General features: G+C 37.5%; 1 protein-coding gene across 1 annotated transcript; it reads left to right on the top strand.

Annotated features, from left to right (window-relative positions):
• Positions 1-514: 514 nt before the first annotated feature.
• LOC149202340 (uncharacterized) lies at positions 515-3,934 on the top strand. Its single transcript, XM_089401560.1, has 3 exons — positions 515-800; positions 2,130-3,107; positions 3,840-3,934. Exons 1-3 carry the CDS (start codon positions 515-517, stop codon positions 3,932-3,934), a joined length of 1,359 nt encoding a protein of 452 aa, XP_089257686.1.
• The last annotated feature ends 18,573 nt before the right edge of the window (positions 3,935-22,507 follow it).

Genomic DNA, 22,507 nt, shown 5'->3' with positions numbered 1-22,507 from the left:
CCAGTAGCATGAACACTTATATTTATAGAAAAACCTGAAAACTAATGCCAATATTGAAATTTGGCCTAATATAGTTTTCAATAAAATCACAATATTTTATAATATAGATTTCAATTTAAAATATAGAAATAAATTCAGCATCAGCCTGGAAACCCTTTTACTCAACAATTGGTGCAAAATTGACCAGAGACTCAACCACACAAAAAGCCAAAAAGTTCCCGATTAGGCTGTTCTCTAAAACGCCTCAAGAGTCAAGACGGCAGTGTTTAAGGTAGATGTGCGAAACCTGGGAATAAATAGATCTATCCTGTGAAAGTTGAAAAGGTCCCAGGTCAGTAACTAGGGCTTCAGCCCAAAACCCTATCGGTTGTGAATGCTTCAAGACAGATTAGCCGTCTGAGCGGGGAATTTCTCAGGGGCTTGTCACGTATAGCTTGCAATTATTTTTACCAGATTAGCGGTCCAATAGAGAAAACTGAAATGAAGATTGACCTTCTGTGGAATTTCCCCCTATATGCGAGCTACGGTCGAGGTAATTTACTATAATGTGGGGAATGAGGGATCCGACCTCAGTATATTCCTTTCCGGTGTTGATTGTTCCAAGGATCTGCTGTCCATTATTTATGGCCTCTTTGGCGTAGACGGTGTGCGTGTCCTTTATCAAATGGAGAACAAGCCCGATCAATCCGCGGCCGGTCAAAAGAGAGGGGGAACTGCGCAGCAGACGATCACATTCACAACGCATGGCGTCAAAGAGAACGATATTACAGGTCATCACATTACAGCTTCATCCGACCAAGGTGATACCCTGAATCTTATGCCAGTGACTGAAGTTTTGGCATAGCTTCTGTAAGTTTTCTGCTTAGATACGGTTAATACAATTTGTAAATCTCGTGTATCTCGATTGGATCGTGCACTGGAAATGATATAAAGTATGGAAGAAATTCAGATAAAATCTAAAATCTCTGTAATATGTTAGTTATCAGAAGGAATCAAAGGAAGAGAGAAAAAACTAGCAACATATGAAAGAAAATAGGTTTGTGATAGCACCAAAAACCAAGCCATAGACTGGAATCAAATCTGTCTTCTGTTAACTAATTTTCCAGAGAGGGAAATAGGTGAGAAAGCTCAATCTTTTTGCGCCGTAAGCGATGTAAATTTAGGTTTGCAAATATCCATTTTATCCGCAGAAGCCGGTTATAGCGCAGTTCGGGGTTTGACAGATGTTGTTTTTGTTTGCGTTCCACTAACAATATTTTTTTTAGATGCAGGGGGGGAGTTGAGCTGTGTGACTTTGTTTACCCTATTTAAGTGATTATAGCTTAGTTTGCTCAATCTTTACTATATGGCCTTTTCTTAAATTTTATTGTAAGTAAGGGTAGCAGAGATGCACCTTTGTAATCCTAAGTTACTAAAATGAAATGGCATCCCCTCTTTATCAATACAAGCAAGATAGATGTATTCTATTCTTGTTTCTAGTTTTAAGAACTTAGATGCTTATTGATGGATTGAGGGTTTCGAAGATCTTAAGGTTCTACGGATTCATATGAACTGATCCTTCCGAATATTTCTTCATGGGTTAGTTTTTCTAATTATACGACCATCTGCAACCCTTCTCATCGGACTAGCAATTTGCTTACAAAGTATCAGGACAACGATGAAAACACAAGCCCCTCCCGCTGTAAACCTAACAACCATGATCTTATTCACATCGCTTTCGGGGAGCGTTTTTAGAAAAACGGTTTCAGAGGAAATAAACTGTAATTGAAATCGAAATTGAAATGGGTTAGATAAAATAACACAAATATTTCAGTTGATTACACAAAATTTGATGATTATAATAAATTTGGTGAGGGTTATTTAATTTTTTTCCCATGAGTTAGTGACAAAATAAATCAACCTGCAAATACACACTACATTTAACTTTACCCATGACTTAAATCTATTTGACTCAACTTAACTGATTCTCTAATTTTAAACAACTCTCCATACAAGAGTGACTAACTTTCACAAAATGCTGCTTAAAACCATGAAAGAAAACCAGTTAAATTGAAAACAGTGAGTAAATTTCCAGAACTTACATCCTGTGTAAGATGACAGATTGTTGATGTTGTGTTGGTGTCATGCAGAAGGGCCAAGCATCGTCACGCTACCTCAACACCAACAACTTAATCGAGAAAATGAGACGAACTTTAAGAGAATGGAACTGAATCTGCGGAATCCCCCTCCAAAAAGACATTACAGAGGAGTAAGGCAGAGGCCGTGGGGAAAATGGGCCGCGGAGATTCGAGATCCAAAGAAGGCAGCACGAGTATGGCTGGGCACATTTGAGACTGCAGAGGATGCTGGGAGAGCATACGACGACGCTGCTTTAAAATTTCAAGGGTCAAAGGCGAAATTGAACTTTCCTGAAAGAATCAACCTCCGGAACGAGGATCCTCCGGGTATGAACATGCCAAAGCAAGAGACTGCAGCAATTGCCGACTTCGGTATTCAAGCTGCACGCGCAACATCCTGCCGATCTCTGCCGACTTATGGTGATGATTTGTCGGCAGCGCCGGAAGGCTGTCGTAGTCCACACGTGGAAAGCATATGTGGAGAAACGTATTCGGATCGACTCCACCATGGGATTCCACCTCCGTATTTCATGCAAGTCGACTCACCGTGTTTATCAATATTTTCAGATGTATATCACCATGGCCAACCACTGCAAAATCTAGGGTTCGATGCCGAGCAGGCTAATTCTAACCCTAGTTTAGTGCCGCAGTATTCTGCTTATACGAGATATCAGCAGAAACCAGAACCCTTTAATCAACCGTTGGCTTCTATGATGTCCATCCAAAACGAGCCAGCCCTAGATTATAATCGACAACTGCCAATTACAAGTAGGCCTAATTTAGTTTCATCGAACTACACAGGTTCGAGGTTATCCATGTTCAATAACTATGTGCAGACGCAGCAGCTGCAGCAACATATGCTTATTCGTCAACAGCAGGTCCCATCATTTAGCACCACAGCGTATGGTGAGCTGTATAACCTTAGTGAAAGAATCGTTGATCAGACATCTGACAACTTGCTAGTCTGTTCTCCGTCTCAATCTGAATCCTGTTGGGTATTTTTGATGCAAAATACCAAAAACAAACAATATAAAACACAATAGAGGCAATGCTCTGTTTCTTTTACTCCAGGATCTTTTGTGCACACAGAAGACTTAAAAAATTTCACTGAGAGACAGAGTAATTCACCACCATTAAAACATTCTATTCATTAAAAACTGATACAAGCTTAATCCTCTTTTACTGAGAGGGATTTACCACTGTAAAATCATTTTCATATTCACTGCTGTGAAAAACAACTTACTGTTGTAACAAAAGTTTCCATGAGTTTACTGCTGTAAAACAAAATTTACACAGACTTACAAAATTCGCTCCACCATCTTCTTTATGCACTGCTGTGCAAAACCACACATGGTTTTTCGCTATGGCCAACACAAAAAAAATTACATCACCAAAAAAAAAACTCACACCCCTGTTCTTGTTTTTCTACACACCGCTGTGTGTTTCCCCTTTTTCAAAATACAATGAGCAAAACTGGAGCATATATGTTTTTCTCGTTATATAAAACATAATGCGTAAAAAACTCTATATTACCGTGGCCCTTTTTTTTACATTACATATGGTCAACACTTAAATAAATATATGCCGTATATATAAAACTAAATGCATTACGTGCCCTATGTAAAAAACTTAACTATTCACCTAAGTTTAAGACAAGCATTAATGAAAGGTATGGTCAACCATGCTTTTAATTTACTCCACGCAGCATTTAGTTTGATGCAGGGCTGTGCACCTTCAGGCGATCGATGGCGGAGAACACTGGAGCGAATCCTACGGTGGAGAAAGATATCGGAACCCACTTTGCTGCTGAGCTTTAACTCCCGATATGTCAGAGATGCTTACGTCAGGCGAGAGCCACGTGCCTGCACCAAAACGCATCGGAGCCTAGAATACGGAAACTGCTTTTCCGGAAAAGCGGTGCGATATGCTTCTAGATAGTTTGTGGTTTCATGCTGGTGGTTTTGGGTGAGAACGCACGGCTGCGTTGAAATTATAACTTCAACACTCCCCTTTAATTTCAACAGCTGGGCATTCGGTCATACCGAGACACTTCCTCAAAAATTCAAAGCTTTTCTGATCCAGTGGCTTTGTCAAGATGTCCGCAACCTGTTCTTGAGTCCTGCAATGTTCCAAGACAATTTCTCCATTGTTCACCAATTCTCTGATATAGTGAAACCTTGTATCAATGTGTTTCGTTCTCTTATGAAACACTGAATTCTTTGACAATGCAATAGCTGAGCTATTGTCACAAAAGATGACTGTCGCTTTTGCCTGCTCTTGGCCTAAGCTTCTCAACATTCTCCTCATCCACACTGCTTGACATGCTGCTGCTGTAGCTGCCACATATTCAGCCTCTGCTGTAGACAATGCTACAATGGACTGCTTCTTAGAAGCCCATGAAATGGCTCCTGAACCCATATGAAATACATAATCGGAAGTGCTCTTCCGATCATCTACACTTCCAGCCCAATCGCTATCTGTGTAGCCAACCAAATCTGAATTTTCTGAGGCATGATATAAAATTCCAAACATTTTGGTGCCTTTGACATACCTCAAAATTCTCTTTGTTGCCTGCCAATGTGCCTCCTTCGGCCTCTCCATGAACCTGGAAATTAAACTAACAGCATACATTAAATCAGGCCTAGTTGCTGTTAAATACATAAGGCTGCCCACAATACTTTTGTACAAGCTAGGATCAAAATCCTTGCTGCTGTCCTCTCTGCTGAGTTTTAATCCCATCACTGTGGGAGTGATTGCTGCCTTGCATTCTTCCATCTTAAATCTGCTCAAAATTTGATTTACATATCTTGCTTGAGATATAAAAATTCCTTTTTCATTTTGATCTACTTCTATGCCTAAGAAGTATCTCAACAATCCCATGTCAGTCATTTCAAATTCATCCTTCATGACTGATTTAAAATTCTCAATGAGCTGATCATCATTACCTGTGAAAATTACATCATCAACATACAAGACAACAATTAAAATTTTACCATCCTTTTCCTTGATGTAGACTGTGGGTTCTCCTTCACATTTGTCAAATTCATTATCTAATAGATATGAATCTATCCTGCTGTACCATGCTCTTGGCGCTTGCTTCAGCCCATAAAGAGCTTTCTTCAATTTGCACACTTTGTGCTCTTCACCTTTCTTCTCATATCCGAGAGGCTGTTCCACATAGACCTCTTCCATTAACACTCCATTTAGGAATGCTGATTTCACATCCATTTGGTAGACTTTCCATTTGTTTTGTGCTGCTATGGACAGCACTGCTCTCACGGTTTCCATTCTTGCAACCGGGGCGAAAGTCTCCTCATAATCTCTCCCATACTGCTGCTTGTAGCCTTTGACAACCAGCCTTGCCTTGTGCCTTTCTATCTTGCCTTCAGCATTGCTCTTGGTCTTATAGACCCATTTCACACCAATGACTTCTTTGCCTTTTGGTAGCTCAACCAAATCCCATGTTTTGTTTCTCTCTATGGCATTGATCTCCTCATCCATAGCTTCTATCCATTTCCTATCTTTAATTGCATCCTCGAAATGAATAGGATCATCAACATGACAATACAAGGCAAATAAGGAATTCATTCCTTCATCATAAATGTCACTTAGATTTCTAAATTTCTTACCTCTTTCACTTGGTGTGCAAGTGCTTGAAGATGCACTTGAATTTCCTCCTTGTGGTGTGCTTGGAGAAGCACTCTCATTGATCCTCAATGGTGTACCTTGCTGTCCTTGTGTTGTCCTCAATGGTGTCCCTTGCTGTCCTTGTGTTGGTGCTGCTGTTTGGGGATGTATTTCAGCTACCTCCTCTTCATCTTCATCATGAGACACACAACTCTTAACATTCACTGTTTTCTCTATGCTTCCATCCCAAGCTTCCTCTTCAATGAATTGAACATCCCTGCTGACAAAGAACTTCTTGGTAGATGGAATGTACAGCCTGTAGGCTTTGGATTCATCACTGTATCCAATGAAGATGCATTTCTCCCCTTTGCTGTCCAACTTCCTCCTTAGCTGATCTGGTATGTGTGCATAGGCCACACATCCAAAAACTCTCATGTGGGTGACTCCTTGCTTTCTCCCACTCCATGCCTCTTCTGGCACCTTGTTCATCACTGCTTTTGTAGGACACCTGTTCAAAATGTACACTGCACAATGTACAGCTTCAGCCCAATACTCATTCGGCAAATGCTTTGCCTTCAGCATGCTCCTCGCCATATCCATGATGGTTCTATTTTTCCTTTCAGCAACTCCATTTTGCTGTGGGGTGTACCGAGTTGTGAACTGTTTATGAATTCCATTTTCTCTACAAAACTTTAGGAATTCATTTGAGATATACTCACCTCCTCTATCAGTTCTCAATACTTTTATGTGCAGCCCACTTTGGTTCTCCACAAGTGCTTTGAAATTTTGGAATTTCTCAAACACTTCACTTTTGTTTTTAAGGAAATATATCCAAGTCTTTCTTGTATAGTCATCAATGAATGTTAAGAAATATAGGCTGCCAGCTAATGATGGAGCTTGCATTGGTCCACACAAATCTGAGTGGATAATCTCTAAGGGTGTCTTTGCCCTTATGCTTTTCCCTGATGGAAAACTTTCTCTGTGTTGTTTTCCCAAAATGCAGCCTTCACATAGGCTGTCCGGTTTCTCTATCAATGGTAATCCCTTTACCATTCCTTTTATGCTCAATAAGTTTAGGCCTCCAAAATTTAGATGCCCGAATCTCAAGTGCCATAACCAGTTCTCATCCTTTGGCACGCTTTGGAAGGCCTCTTGGGTGACTGCTGCAATTTCACCTTTGTTTTTCATGTCTGCCCTGATCTGGAGAGGGAACATCCTGTTCCTTGTCATCTTCACTTCAGCAATGCATCTTTTGCTGGGTGGTATGTCCTTGATGGTGCACACATCATTTTCAAAGTAAACATTGTAACCCTTTTGGATAAGTTGTCCAACACTCAATAGGTTACATCTCATTCCGGGGACATAGTAGACATCTGCTATGGTTTTCCTTTCTCCTTGTTTTGTAAATATTTTTATCTCCCCTTTTCCCATAACAGACACTTTACAATCAGTTCCTAGTGTGACCTCTGATTTCAAATTCTGATTTAAGGCTGAAAAGAGGGCTATATTCCCTGTCATATGGTTGCTGCAACCTGAGTCTAAAAACCATATGTCCTCACTATGTGTTTCAGCCATGTTACAAGCTAACAGGACATTTTCTTGACTGCTGTTTTCTCTTGTAACATTTGCATTTTGTCTGTTGTTCTTATCATGTTGTTTCTTTCTACAATCACTAGCATAATGTCCATACTTTTTGCAATAATAGCATTGAACATTAGATTTATCATACCTTTGTCCTTGAGCCTGATACTGATCTCTTTGTTGGCTGCTGCCTTGACCTTGGTTCTGATTTGTATTGCTGCCTCTTCCTTGTCCATTTGATGGGCTGTTCCTTCCACCTCTGTTCTGGCTTTTGCCTCTTCCTCTTCTGTTTCCTCTGCCTTGACCTCTTCCTCTTCCAAAGGACATTTGGGTCTTGAAGGCTTGCTCAAGAGATGAGTTTTCATTCCTACTCAACCTCTGCTCATGTGTTATCAGAGATGCATGCAGCTCATCAATTGAATAGTTTGAGAGATCCTTTGTCTCTTCAATGGTAGTGACTATGGCATCAAACCTTGAGGGTAAGACCCTCAATATTTTCTCCACTATTCTTCTATCTTCAATGGTTTCTCCATGAGTTCTCATTTGTGTGATTACACCAATCACATGAGTGAAGAATGAGTCAATGTTATCTGACTCCTTCATGTTCAAATTTTCAAAATCCTTTCTCAGCATTTGCAATTTTGCTGTCTTCACTCTCTCCATGCCTTGATAGGCTGTCTTAAGGGTTTTCCATGCTTCATTTGATGTTTTAGCTGCTGCTATCCTTGGAAATATACTCTGGTCTACTGCTAGATGCAACAATAAAATGGCCTTTGCATCCTTCTTCCTATTGCTCTTCAGCTGATCTCTCTCTCCCTGAGTTAGTGCATTGAACTCATTTTCATCTGCTACTTCTTCAAAACCATCTTCAACTATTTCCCATAAATCTTGAGAGGCAAACAGGGCTCTCATAGTTATTGACCAGTAGTCATAGTTCTTCCCATTAAACTGTGGGAGCTGGGTGTTAAACAAACCCATACCAGTGCTTGTGCTGGCCATTCCTTGACTGTGTATTTAAAACAAATCACTGCTTCTTCAGCAACACAAAAAAAAACTTTTGGAATACCTGACTCCTTTGCTGTCTGAGTCTTCTGTCTGCCTGAGAAGTTTTGCTGCAGCAACAACCTTCTCCCTTCAGCTTCTTTAACTTCTTTAAAGAGCCTAAGCCGGCTCTGATACCACTGTTGGGTATTTTTGATGCAAAATACCAAAAACAAACAATATAAAACACAACAGAGGCAATGCTCTGTTTCTTTTACTCCAGGATCTTTTGTGCACACAGAAGACTTAAAAAATTTCACTGAGAGACAGAGTAATTCACCACCATTAAAACATTCTATTCATTAAAAACTGATACAAGCTTAATCCTCTTTTACTGAGAGGGATTTACCACTGTAAAATCATTTTCATATTCACTGCTGTGAAAAACAACTTACTGCTGTAACAAAAGTTTCCATGAGTTTACTGCTGTAAAACAAAATTTACACAGGCTTACAAAATTCGCTCCACCATCTTCTTTATGCACTGCTGTGCAAAACCACACATGGTTTTTCCCTATGGCCAACACAAAAAAAATTACATCACCAAAAAAAAACTCACACCCCTGTTCTTGTTTTTCTACACACTGCTGTGTGTTTCCCCTTTTTCAAAATACAATGAGCAAAACTGGAGCATATATGTTTTTCTCTTTATATAAAACATAATGCGTAAAGAAACTCTATATTACCGTGGCCCTTTTTTTTACATTACATATGGTCAACACTTAAATAAATATATGCCGTATATATAAAACTAAATGCATTATGTGCCCTATGTAAAAAACTTAACTATTCACCTAAGTTTATGACAATCATTAATGAAAGGTATGGTCAACCATGCTTTTAATTTACTCCACGCAGCATTTAGTTTGATGCAGGGCCGTGCACCTTCAGGCGATCGATGGCGGAGAACACTGGAGCGAATCCTACGGTGGAGAAAGATATCGGAACCCACTTTGCTGCTGAGCTTTAACTCCCGATATGTCAGAGATGCTTACGTCAGGCGAGAGCCACGTGCCTGCACCAAAACGCATGGGAGCCTAGAATACGGAAACTGCTTTTCCGGAAAAGCGGTGCGATATGCTTCTGGACGGTTTGTGGTTTCATGCTGGTGGTTTTGGGTGAGAACGCACGGCTGCGTTGAAATTATAACTTCAACAAATCCTACGATAATTTGGATTACAATTCGGGAGTTCTTCCTGCACGTAATTTGAAGGGCCCAGAACTTTGACTGAAGAAAATGTTATATGATAAGATGGGTTATCCGCAGATCTGGTTTTCCATTGGTACGCCTCTGATGATTCAGGTATCAGCCACCAGCTGAACGCTATTGACATATTTTCTCTAAATCATTTCTAGACATTTCCACTGGCTTTTCAAATTACTATCGATACTATTCAATGTTATGTTTTGTGGCAATACATCCTGTGACTTTTTTTATTTTGATTATTTCTATAGTTTGGAAAAATAATTGACTATTGCATTGAATGTAGTGTATTGTTAGTTCTAATACATTTGAACTTACAGGTTTCTTTTTAAGAACAGTAACTCACAACGTATTGTCATTGATATCTCTGACACAGTTTAGAGTTTTCTCTTTGATACTAAAACAAAAGCTTTGTTTTATAATAGAACTTTTAAAGATAGAACAGAATACTACAATGGTTATTGTTATTGAGATCTTTGGCACAGGTTATTTTTATTGAGATCTTGCTCACACTATTGGTTGTCCATTGATATGAAAAGCAAAAGCATTGCTTTAAAAAAGAATAGAATACTGTACAGATAATTTACAGAAAAACAATAGGTTGGTTGTTTATTGATATAAAAAAAAATGGGTTTTAAAACAAAGAAAAATATTGTATATGTTATTGATATTGATATTGTATATGTTATTGATATTGATATTTGTTACATCAGAAAACAAAATCTTTGGGTTAAAATAAAATACAATATTTAGGAGATAATTTGTAGGATTTATAATAAAAAAATAAAAAAAAATTTAGAGATGAACATTTTTAAATTTATATGTTATTTGATTATTATTTATTATTTCATACTATATATTTTAAAATACGTATCTGTTTATTTTGTTATTGAATTTATTAGAAAAAATTATATAATAATGTAACATAGAGATGTACTTTCATATTCAGCCTGAAGGGAGAGAGTGTATTATTACGAAATCTATTTTGTATTCTCCTATGGTGTAATCCCTTCACCCCTTTTCTTAATTCTTCATGTATTTCTTTTCTTTTAGTTCTTGCCCAAATTAAATTTTTGGTATTTCTCATAAATATATTTTGTGTTGTTCTTTTATTTCTTTCACTAATCCCTATTTGATAGCACTTTGTTTTATTCATTCACATTCAACTCCATAAGAGCGCTTATCCAGTTATAGGCATCGGGATTAGTTAGCACTTTGTTTTATTCATTCACATTCAACTCCATAAGAGCGCTTATCCAGTTATAGGCATCGCATGTATTTATTATTAGCAGAATATAAGAAAATAATTTAGAAAGTAACGTGTCTCAGCAAAATTTTAAAGTGTAAAGCACTGTCTCCCTGATCTCAGGCATATAAGTATTGCACATTATAGGTATAAGAGTTATAGGTATTGCACATTATTTTATCAAATTATAACAAAATAGTTAAGAACGTAACGCGTCTCAGCATGATTATCAAATAGTATCTTCTTTACCTCAGACATCAAAGCTTTCCTATAAAGTCGCCAGGACATTCAAATTATAATTGATATTATTAATTATCTGGTAACAGATATTATTGAGTTAAATATTATTAATTATCTGGTAATAGATATTATTGAGTTAAGAGGTTTATTATATAGCCTGGTATGATGTGTAAGTTTGTCTGTTTTTCATCAAAATTGAAATTGTGCACGTATAGAATAAAATAAAAATTTAAAAACTTTAAAAATAAAAAATAAAAGTTAAATAACTATACAAAACATTTAAATAATTTTTATTTATAAAAAAATTTGAAAATGGAGAAAATAGGAATGGCTATCAAAACAAGAAACCCTAATGTGAGATGAATCCAGCAGATAATCTACACAACGAAAAAAAATGGTTGACTCTCCACTCATATTAAATATCTATTTAAAATAGATCTCCACTCATATTAAATCTCTATTTAAAATAAATCTATACTAATTTTTGTGATTTATTAAATTGCATTTTATTTTTCATAACATAATTGCAAGAAGAAGCTATACATAGCAACGCCATGGTTGAACCCAATATGATAACCACTCTTATTCGAGGAACAGGCGAACTGTTAAACTCTTTTCTTTTACAACTTTTGGAAAAGAGTCAAAAGTTTTACAAAACTTGGCTACAAATATCAGTCCACTACTGTAATGAAGGTTAAATGAAGGATTATTTTTGAAACATAATGATTTTGAGCTTTATATTCTTGCCAGGACTGTGAGTCCATTGATCAAAGTGAAATACGACACACTTATCGACAATTATTATAAGTAAGACCTTTTCTGCCGACACGTATGGGAAACGAAAAGAATAAAGCATCAATAGTTTCTATTTTACCTGTTCTATACATGAGTTAAATGTTCAGAACAATTAACCATAGATTCTACATATGTGCATATAACCCGGAAACTATTCCATCGGACCAAACCTTTTAATCAAATCACATTTTTTTGCGGCTACGGAATTACGTGGATGGTATCATTAATTAACGTGACTACTGTCCTTTTAATTAAAGCACCTATTCTTTGCTGCTAAGGAATTGCGTCGATGGTATCATTAATTAACATGACTAATGTGTTTGTGGAGACTTTTAATCAAATCACTTTTTTTTTGCGGGTAAGGAATTGCGTGGATGGTATCATTAATTAACATGACTAATGTGTTGGTGGAGAGAAACCGAAGTTTCTTGTCATCTTTCAATTCCAGAATATGGAATATTTAGGAGATCTGAGTTATATCAACACTATACATTTTCATCAAAATTAAAAAATATTTTCAATTCTACAAAAATGAGTTACACTCAAATGACTTTACTTTATTTTTTATAAAACTTCAACAGACTCATCGGCTCTTCCATCGGATCTCTCATAGTCTTCCAAATCCCACGTTCTTAATTGATGGGTTTTAGTTCATGGTTGGGCTGCTTGGACTGGACTTGATCCACCTACAAAAGAAACGAATAAAAATAATGTTTGCGTGCTTTATGCTTTTACAAATTGATTGTTATATTTATTTCACCGTGCAGGAATAAAAATGGATACTAATAAAAGTTATTTATTATCCTCGAAATGCTTTTGATGGGTATGATATGTACAGAACATCTAGTTCACATTACAGTCTGAAGCGGAATCAACGACAGCATGACAATCCCATTGATTTCCATTCTGTGTAGTTATAAAAGATATATCACATAATACAATTGATTATATTTTCAAATATTTTTTTTGGTTATTCGCCATATGCTTTTAGGATGATGCGGCCGTCTTTGTTGAAACTGACAAAGTGAGCTTGAAGACTCTGCCAGAGAGTTTGATCATTGCATTTTTACATTTGTTTATCTATATATAATTTATCCGAAATTTCTACAGTATAATCTGCCAACTATCATTTATTTCAACAACTCACACTGACTCGTTCTTGCTCTTAATTCCCCTCGTTCTTGCTCTTAATTCCCTCCAGGCTGCCACCGACTAACCAAGCATCCGGATTAATACTCTTAACAGTCCGAATATTAGTCCTTCATTAAATTACGAAACATATATACAAAGATACAAAGTTTAGGAGTTTTATTTTGATATCGATTGTAGATTAAGTTGTATCTAATGGTATGTGTATTCAAATTAATGATTAACTTTAATAATATTCATTGAATATAGAAAATCTACAATAAAGATTATATTGAAACAAAACTAATGATTAAATTTACTAATATTCAATAAAACACCTTAATGTCAAAAATAAACAGCTTCTATTATGAATGTGCACGCTAATGTATATATTAAAATTCAATTCTAACACAAAAACAGGTGCAAGAGAATCTTTTTATCTTCCGCTAACAGATCAGTAAAAAAATTAATGATAGAAACTACATCTAACAAAGCATGTAGTGGTTAAACGGATCTAATTGAAGAGGTTTTTCCATTATACCAAAACCTACAGGTCTTGGTAACTGTTCCAAACCAGTAACTAGGATCCCTAGTGTAAGGACCTGTGGTCCTTGGCACGACCGCCCGAAGTGCGACCGCGGGTAGGCAAGGTGTGCGCGTGGTGGAACGACGAATGAGCGATGTGCGAAGTGCGGTTGGAGTGTATGCGAAGTTCTCTTGGAGTATTGTGCGACATAATGCGACGATATGGAGAGACTTGGTGTACGTATACGCATGGAGCATGGAGCGATATGTTATGGAGGCCGACCTGCGATGGAAGGCAAAGCCGACAGTGTAAATGGAGCGTTTGCAATGGCGTTGGGGTGTTGGGCAAGTCGGCTGGGCAGCCAGACTTAGCCCCACACATGAGTATATATTGCAAAGGCGTTGGAACACTTGAGGCATCATTCGATCACTCATCATCTTCGCATAAGGAGCTAAGTGCGCAGATTCTAGTGCGCAAGGAACAAGAGGTGAAGGCACATAGCTCGTGCGCTCTTCTTGGTTTAGTTGCACGGTTTGGGAACGCACTTGGTGTTGGGCGAGGGTGCGGGCGAAGGTGCGCCCGGTGGTTGGTTGAGGCGTGCACAGGTGTGGCGACTGGTTTGTGCGAAGGCGCCTGAAGGTGAAACAGAGGAGCGCTCGTTTGTGCGACGACTTGGCGTGGGTGTCTTGGCGACTCGGGTGAGCGCCCGGCCATCATGCAAGTGTGCATGAAGACTTGTTGGTGTGTTGGGTTGTGAACGGAAGTGTGTCTCGGGCAGAGGCGCTCGTGTGTGGCGACTTGGAGACCCGCCCAAGTTGGGCAAACGACACGATGGTGCGACGGGGTGAACGAAGGTTTGGTTAGTTGTGCGGCGACCGTGCGGAGGCGCCGACGAGCTGGGCAACCGAGCTTGCCGAAGTTGTGAAAATTGACTAAGTGTAAATTTGGGGTTTCCCAAGATTTAGCTTGTACATTGTAGAAGTGAAGATTATATAATATATTGATTCGGGCAGACTCATATTGCAGGGAGTTGCCCCTCCCTTTATACTGTGCAATTGTCTTCTTCGTTTATAATTGCTGTTGATAATGAATGAGTATGGGTGTTCATTGGTATAAAGGCTAAACATAATAATACTTGGTTGCGAAACACAAACTAAGTAGGAGAAAGTGAATTAGGCGTAGTACATGAACATAAGTATTCGTGAAAAGAAAGTGTTCGGTGGTGCCGCACCTCGCTATAAGCGGTTGAAAGACTACCGCAGGTGTAGGGGCGTGACACGTAGGGTGGAAATTACGGATTCCATAGAGGTGCGGTGATTCTTCCAATAGCCTCCTCAAACGCAATTCGGGGGAATCGAACCTGGGTCATACCATGAATAGGTTCTCCATTACACCAAAACCTACAGGTCTTGGTAAATGTTCCAAACTAGTAACTAGGATCCCCAGTGTCACACCCCTACACTGGCGGTACTCTTCCATCCGCACTATAGCGAAGTGCGGCACTACCAACCATTTTCTTTTCACCAATACTTACGATTGTAGACTATGCCTAACATTCCATACTTAGTTTATTTTTCATTACCAAGTATTATTATTAGCCTTTATATAGATGAAAACCCATACATATTCATCATCATCAGCAATTAACACATATACAATTGAACAACAGTATAAAGAGAGGGACAACTCTCCGCAATATGAGTCTACCCGAATCAATATATATAATCTTCTTTTATAAGTACAAGTTAAATCTTGGGAAACCCCAAATTTACATTTAGCTGATTTTCCAACTTCAGCAAACTCAGTTGCCTAGCTCGTCGGTGCCTCCGCACAGTCACCACACGACTCATCAACCCTTCGTTTACCTCATCGCATGATCATGTTGTTTGCCCAACTTGGGCGCGCCTTGTTGCAACCAAGTCGCCTCACACAGGCGCCTCTGCACGAGTCACACCTCCGTTCACAACTCCAACACTTCACCATTTCATCGTGCACTGCACGCCCTACCCGGGTCACCTGTTCGCACGATTCTTCGTTTCGGCATGCATGGCGCACCGTCGCCTGGGTGCCGCTCTGCACGTCCACCTGTTCACCCAAACTCATTCACCCGGGTCGCCCAACGACCTCACCCGGCTTGCTCGAACGACTTCACCTGGGTCGCCCAACGACCTCGCCCGAACGCCCTCACCTGGGTCGCCCGACGACCTCGCCCGGTTCACCCGAACGATCTCACCCAAGTTTTCTGCCCGACGACCTCTCCCAAGTTTTCTGTCCGACGACCTCGCCCGAGTTTCCTGCACGAGTTTTCTCACCCGACTTTCCTGCAGAAGTTTTTCACCCGAGTTCTGCCCGTCATGCAGGCTCATCCGCAACCGCAAAACTCCTTCATCGAACTCGTCTTGGCCGAGTGATGATGCCTTTGCCTCCACAAATGCACGTCAATATATACGGGCGGGTGGCGAGTTATGTCACCTGGCCAACCCACGCCCAACGCCCAAGCCAACTCGTTCAACATGTTGACTTCCCTCGAGTGGAGGGTCAACTCGCCCATCTCATGGGACCGCCCTCGCAACTCACCCAACATCGTATAAACTAGTCCAAGGTTCATTTACTTCGCATTTCGCACGAGCTCCTTGCTCGTCCTTCGCACAGTGAAGGTGACCCGGACCGCAGATCCTTACACCCAGGGTGGAAATTATGGATTCCATAGAAGTGCAGTGATTCTTCCAACACCCCTCCTCAAACAAAGCATGTAGCAGTTAAACATAGAATGTAATACTGAGCATGCATCTAATTGAAGAAGTTTTTCTGTTACACCAAAACCCACAGGTCTTGGTAAACGTTCTAAACCAGTATCTAGGATCCCTAGGGTGGAAATTATGGATTCCATAGAGGTGCAATGATTCTTCCAACACCTACCTTCTAACAAAGCATATAGCGGTTAAACACAAAATGTAATACTGATGATGGATCTAATTGAAGAGGTCTTTCTGTTACACCAAAACCCGCAGCCAAACCAGTAACTAGGATCCCCAGGGTGGAAATTATGGATTCCATAGAGGTGCGGTGATTCTTCCAACACCCCCCTCTAACAAAGAATGTAGCGGTTAAACACAAAATGTAATACCGAGCATGGATCTAATTGAAGAGGTTCTTCCATTACACTAAAACCCACAGGTCTTCGTAAACATTCCAAACCAGTAACTAGGATCCCCAGGGTGGAAATTACGAATTCCATAGAGGTGCGGTGATTCTTCCAACACCCCCCCTCAAACACAATTCGGGAGAATGCAAGCCCCCTGAAATGCATTTCGGGGGAATCCAACCTGGGTCAAAGCTTTGATACCATCAAAACGTTTTCTGTTACGCCAAAACCCGCAGCTCTTAGTAAACATTCCAAACCAGTAACTAGGATCCCCAGGTTGGAAATTATGGATTCCATAGAGGTGCGGTGATTCTTCCAACACCCCCCCCCTCAAATGCAATTCGGGAGAATGCAAGCCCCCTCAAATGCATTTCGGGGGAATCCAACCTGGGTCCAAGCTTTGATACCATGAAGATGTTTTCCATTACACCAAAACCCATAGGTCTTAGTAAACATTCCAAACTAGTAACTAGGATCCCCAGGCTGGAAATTATGGATTCCATATAGGTGCGGTGATTCTTCCAACACTAATGCATTCTCTAATAAAAAGTGATAGATTCAATGTTTTTGAGCTTTTGAAAATAGGAAATCACTATATTTATATTTATATTTATATGTATAAAGCTTGTGAAAATTTAAGACTTAACACTTTTGAATGCTATAGCAGTATCTCGGAAGGTAGATGTTGGTTATAGAAAAGGTATTTTATGGTATGCTAAATTGAATAGGTCATACTTAATTTAAATGATTGTTATGTTGTTTAATTTTCTCTAAGAGCAGATAAAAAATTACCGTTTATTTTGAATTTTCTTTTTCAAACAAAATAGCTAAATACTTTGAAAAAATGTTATAAATATTATTGAAAAAAAACATTTAAATAGAATTGTATATTTTTAATTAGATAACAATGCATTATAGTTAATAATATTAATCAAATTTTAATAAATTAATTTAATTTTTAATCCAAGTTTATTTCAAAATTAATTGTATATTATAAAACAATCAAACTAGTAAATATAATTCTTTTATTTTAAAAAATTTGAGAAATGATAGCGAATTTGATGGGTCTATTGAGCAAATTTTTTCGTGAATTTGAATTCACCGTCAATAAAATATGAGCATTTTAAAAATGTTCACATTTACTAAATAACAAAATAAAATTATAAAATTAAAAGATCAACCAATAACTAATAGGCATAAACATTAATACGTAATTATCTTTATTTAGATAATCAACTGTTACCATTTGAAATTAATATTAGCAATATTTACCGTCATGATACAAGCAAATACATGATTAAATGGCCAACCAACCAGAAAAGAAATAAACTTCTAACAAATATCTCTATTTAAATTAATCAATACTAACGCCCGACTAGTTTGAATGAATACTTCACTAACGCATACGCTGCTTTATCATTCATGATTAGGCATTTCTTACTAAGCTAACCTGACATAAGTGAGAATGGGAATGTCGAGACTTGGCTTGGGAAATATTATGGAAATGCAAAGGTTCACCACTATAATAAAGAAAATCGATTCATCTCTAAAGGTGCACCAATCACCACATGCCATACAAAATCAAGCGGCGGAACCCTAAAACTTCAGAGAGTCGATGCGCCGGCATGATAACGGTGTACTGTTAGGGCATCACCTCCCAAATTAAAATGAGTGAGATGTCCAGCCTTCGAAAAAGTAATATGGGAACAGTTGATCAGGCTGCGGTGCAACAAAGGTATGAACACAAATTCAGTCCTTGGAGAATCTAACCACATGTGTCCTGTCACCATCACTTTAGTTGCAAAAATTGGAAAGTGAGACGGGGGAGCCATAAATCGAAAAGAACATTGTTGTCCTTATCCTAGAGAGTGGTATTAGTAAAAAGCACCCATTTCCCTTCAACGATTATGTTTATTCCATACATTTTAGCCTAGGCCCATTAGTTTTGTAAAAGACTTAGAATATCATTTTCAATTGAAGTATGAAAACGATGTATATTTACAGATATGCATATAGACTTATAATTTTATACAAACGTTAGGTTTGATAGTACATAAAGCTTTATATTTAATATAAATTACTGAAATAAAATTTCTATGAATATAACATTAAAACTTGTAACATAAAAGGATTCATAATATCTTTTCAAAACATTATGATTTTTATCACTTAAATCTTAAAAGTTTAAATTAAAAGTTTAAGCCTTCAATATTATATACAAGTATGCAAAGATATAAATGTTTGTTTGGACATTAAAATATATGGACGGAGAAAGTGAAGATAATTTTATCTATTTTTTTTAAATAAATATTTATTAAAAATATTATATTCTTAAAATAAATATTTATTAAAAATATTATATTATTAAGAATATAATAGTTGTGATTTTTAATATTTAAAGATTTAAAAATAATTTATAAATTTATTGTGATGTTTTTTAATCTAATTATTTATATATATATTCCAATTTATTTTCATTGTTTTATAATTATACTGATGTAATGATGACTATATAGAAATAGTGTTTGTTTATATATATATATATATAATATAATTTAATTTAATTTATAGATAAAGAGCATTTTATTTGATTAATTTTTTATTAGTTTTATTTACGTGTAACACACCACTAGGAACTCAGAATACGTATCGACTATGAGAGATTATCTCAACATTAAGGTTTTCCCCATCTTATTTATAAAATTATAAATTTACATATGTGAGGTATAATATTAAGCATAGGTATACAAATAAAATTTCACCTATATGCACTTGATCTAAGTGTTGTATTGTAGAGGTCATTTTTAAGGATAGAAATTATCTTCTATAGTAACATTGAAAAAGATATTAGTGAGGGCTACAAATCGATAGGTAGAATAACTATTTAGGGTAGAAATTTAGGGAGAAGGTGCCACTAAGGTTAATTATTTGTTCGTCACATTATTGATACAAACGTGATTATATCATTAATTTATTACTGATCTTAACTTTAAATACGTCATGTAATATTGAAGTAAAGATATAACGTAAAGATATAACTTAGGACCGAAACAATATTTCATAATCTTAAATTGATATTTTCTAACAAAATAAGATTCACCTAATTGAGCATGCCCAACCATTAACCTTGGTTAAAGGTGTGTGGTGTAGCCATATCTAATCTTAGTTTAATTTAATAGATGTGTATTTGAAATTTCATTTTATTTCATCATCCTAAATTTACAATCTTTCATTTCCATCATCTTCTAGGGCATTCCAAAAATATAAATTTTGCTTCCTTCCGAGCCTTGAGCACAAAATTATTCTCTTTTAAAGCTTTTATCTATTTTCTAGCCACATTAGCATCTGTAAAACCCACTAGGCCTAACACGTGGCTATTCTTATACCACGTAACAGCCCTAAAATGGTCCATGTCTACTACAATGCCAGAACATGAGATATACCGCTATTTTAACAGTTTCCAAAATATCACACTTCGCAATTTGTCTCGGAAACTGATATGTCAATATATATTGTGGCTTATGGATTGCCAATATGCTAATATTTTCATATTGATATTTCTTTTGTTCATGCAATTTTTTCAATATGGTGATTAGCTTATACAACCATACCGATGATATACCAACATGCCTCGGGAACAAATCCATGATATGTTGATGTAGAATATGTGAGTATTGGAATTTTGGGAAAATTTTATAATGTGGAAACTTCAATTTCCCAATAGGACAATGACTAATGCCAACGCAAACTGCCAACTCAACCTAATGACCCATATTTCCACCTCATAACCTGCCTTTAATCATCATGTAACACAAATATGGTTCTGACATATCTTCTCATGTGGCAATGCCGATGTGCCACTGCTAATGTGTCACCATTAATGTGTCACTGCTAACATGTCAGTGTTACTATGTCACTACTTACCTATCACTCACCTATGCCTACCTGGCAAGCCAAATTATTGAATTTACGTGACATGTGTCCTACTTGTGTCATTGTCATGTCATCACTCAACCCAATAGTGAATTCGTCCTTAGATTGGTTCCATCGTAAGGTTCCACATTGGGTGTCTACATTTTTTTGAGTTTTCCTTTGTATTTAATTGGTCAATTTTCTCATATCCTTATCGTTTTTCAATCAACAAATAGGAACATGGAACAAGGTACCTTACCATTAGTTGACGTTACAGGTACCGAAACATAACCCGTATTGGAGTATAGGGTTGAGGGATATATGAGGCATCGAATACCAGATCACCATTGATATCCTGGTGGGTCGACCATCAATTCTTGTTGTTGTCAAGCGACAGAAAATAAGCCATCAAGTGATGTTCATCACATTGGCCCAATGTACAATGGATATGCAAAATTTTCTTAAGTTGTTGTAATGTCTCTCCATAGTAACTTCATAAAAAAATTGTTTTAACTATATAATGTAACCCTACTTACGCATACAAATATCGATATTATTAACTTGACATGCAAAAATCCACACACATTATATAAATCATATATAATAACAACAATTTATAGTGCATACGACAAGATTATTTAATTCCCTTGATTCAAGCATTTGGCACTTATGTTAAATATTTGTACCAACGATTACATATTTGTTTTGGGATACTCATTAAATCTAACACAGTGGAATCCGAGCTGGTTGCACAGTAGATCTTTATGGCACTTATCAGGCAATTAAACCTTATGCATTGAATTTATCCATCCGAGCGATGGTGGGAGCCGGATTCTGGAGCCTTCCACTTTCTCTCCAACTATCAGCCTTTCCTCGGGAAATACTACACATCAACGGTTCTCCAAGTGTTGGGCTCATCTGACAGCGGAAAGGGAACCCTTATCCTCATTCCTAGCTAGACTATAATGCATTTTCAGTGTTAAGTTCTTCAATGACAGACCATTCTGGTTTTCAGCTCCAAGTTCTATTTTTTGTACAAGTTCGATTCTGTTACCCTGAATATTGGTAAATTTATTCCTCCTACGATGGAATGATCATTTGATGATGTTTGTTCGGTTCACAGGTTCACAACGAGTCATGTTGGTACCCCAATGCTTTGAAGGAGGTGGTTATGCTATAGCCCTAGACAGGGATTGATTTGTCTTAATATTGGCTTGAGTATCCTAACTATATTTTGTAACTATCTATGTATAACCGACTCTTTTTTGTTGAACTGCTAGGTTTCATTGGAGGTCTACTAGCCGCTTGAGAATGATGGATCAGAGCTTTCCTCCCGAAATACAACTGAGGGTTTTGAGCTTTAACTTCGTCCAACCTCTGGGTATGTGGTTTTATTCCAGATTCCTCTAGTTTAGAGGCTTTACCTCTTGAGAGGTGCTTTATTCATTTTGTCAGTCATCTGGCTAAGTTATTTACGGTCTATTATGTTTATTGCATGATGTTTATACCTATCCAGGGCTCTAAATATGAAGACCCTGTGGCTATGTTATTTTTGTGTTCTCCGGCTAGAAAATCCATCGCCCTGCTTTCTCAGGTTCCCAGTTCATGGCCATTGGTTCAATGTAATTGAAATTCCAAGGAAATGGCTTCACTGTAATATTGTATCCAGAATTTTGTAACTGGAGGTTCATTACAAAATGTGGGTTTTATTCTTAAAGAATTCATGTGCCTGTTGATATACTTTTAATAACTTCTTGGTTGAAGGAAAGGGTCATTCTTTTAACCCTCATCGAGACTTTGTTGTTCTTTTTCTACAGAGGTTTATTTCATTTTCAAGCATTAAGCTTGTTTCATTTTCACATAGATCTTCTCTTTATTAACTGGAATCGGCTGCGGCTTTATCCCACATTCCATCTGCAACTCTAAATATGTAGATTATATACTTG

This window comes from Pinus tabuliformis, chromosome 2_1, assembly GCF_031772625.1.
Source record: "Pinus tabuliformis cultivar Carrire ecotype Pingquan chromosome 2_1, CPIR1, whole genome shotgun sequence".
In the NCBI taxonomy this organism is placed as follows: domain Eukaryota; kingdom Viridiplantae; phylum Streptophyta; class Pinopsida; order Pinales; family Pinaceae; genus Pinus; species Pinus tabuliformis.
This window is presented reverse-complemented; position numbering and strand designations above follow the sequence as displayed.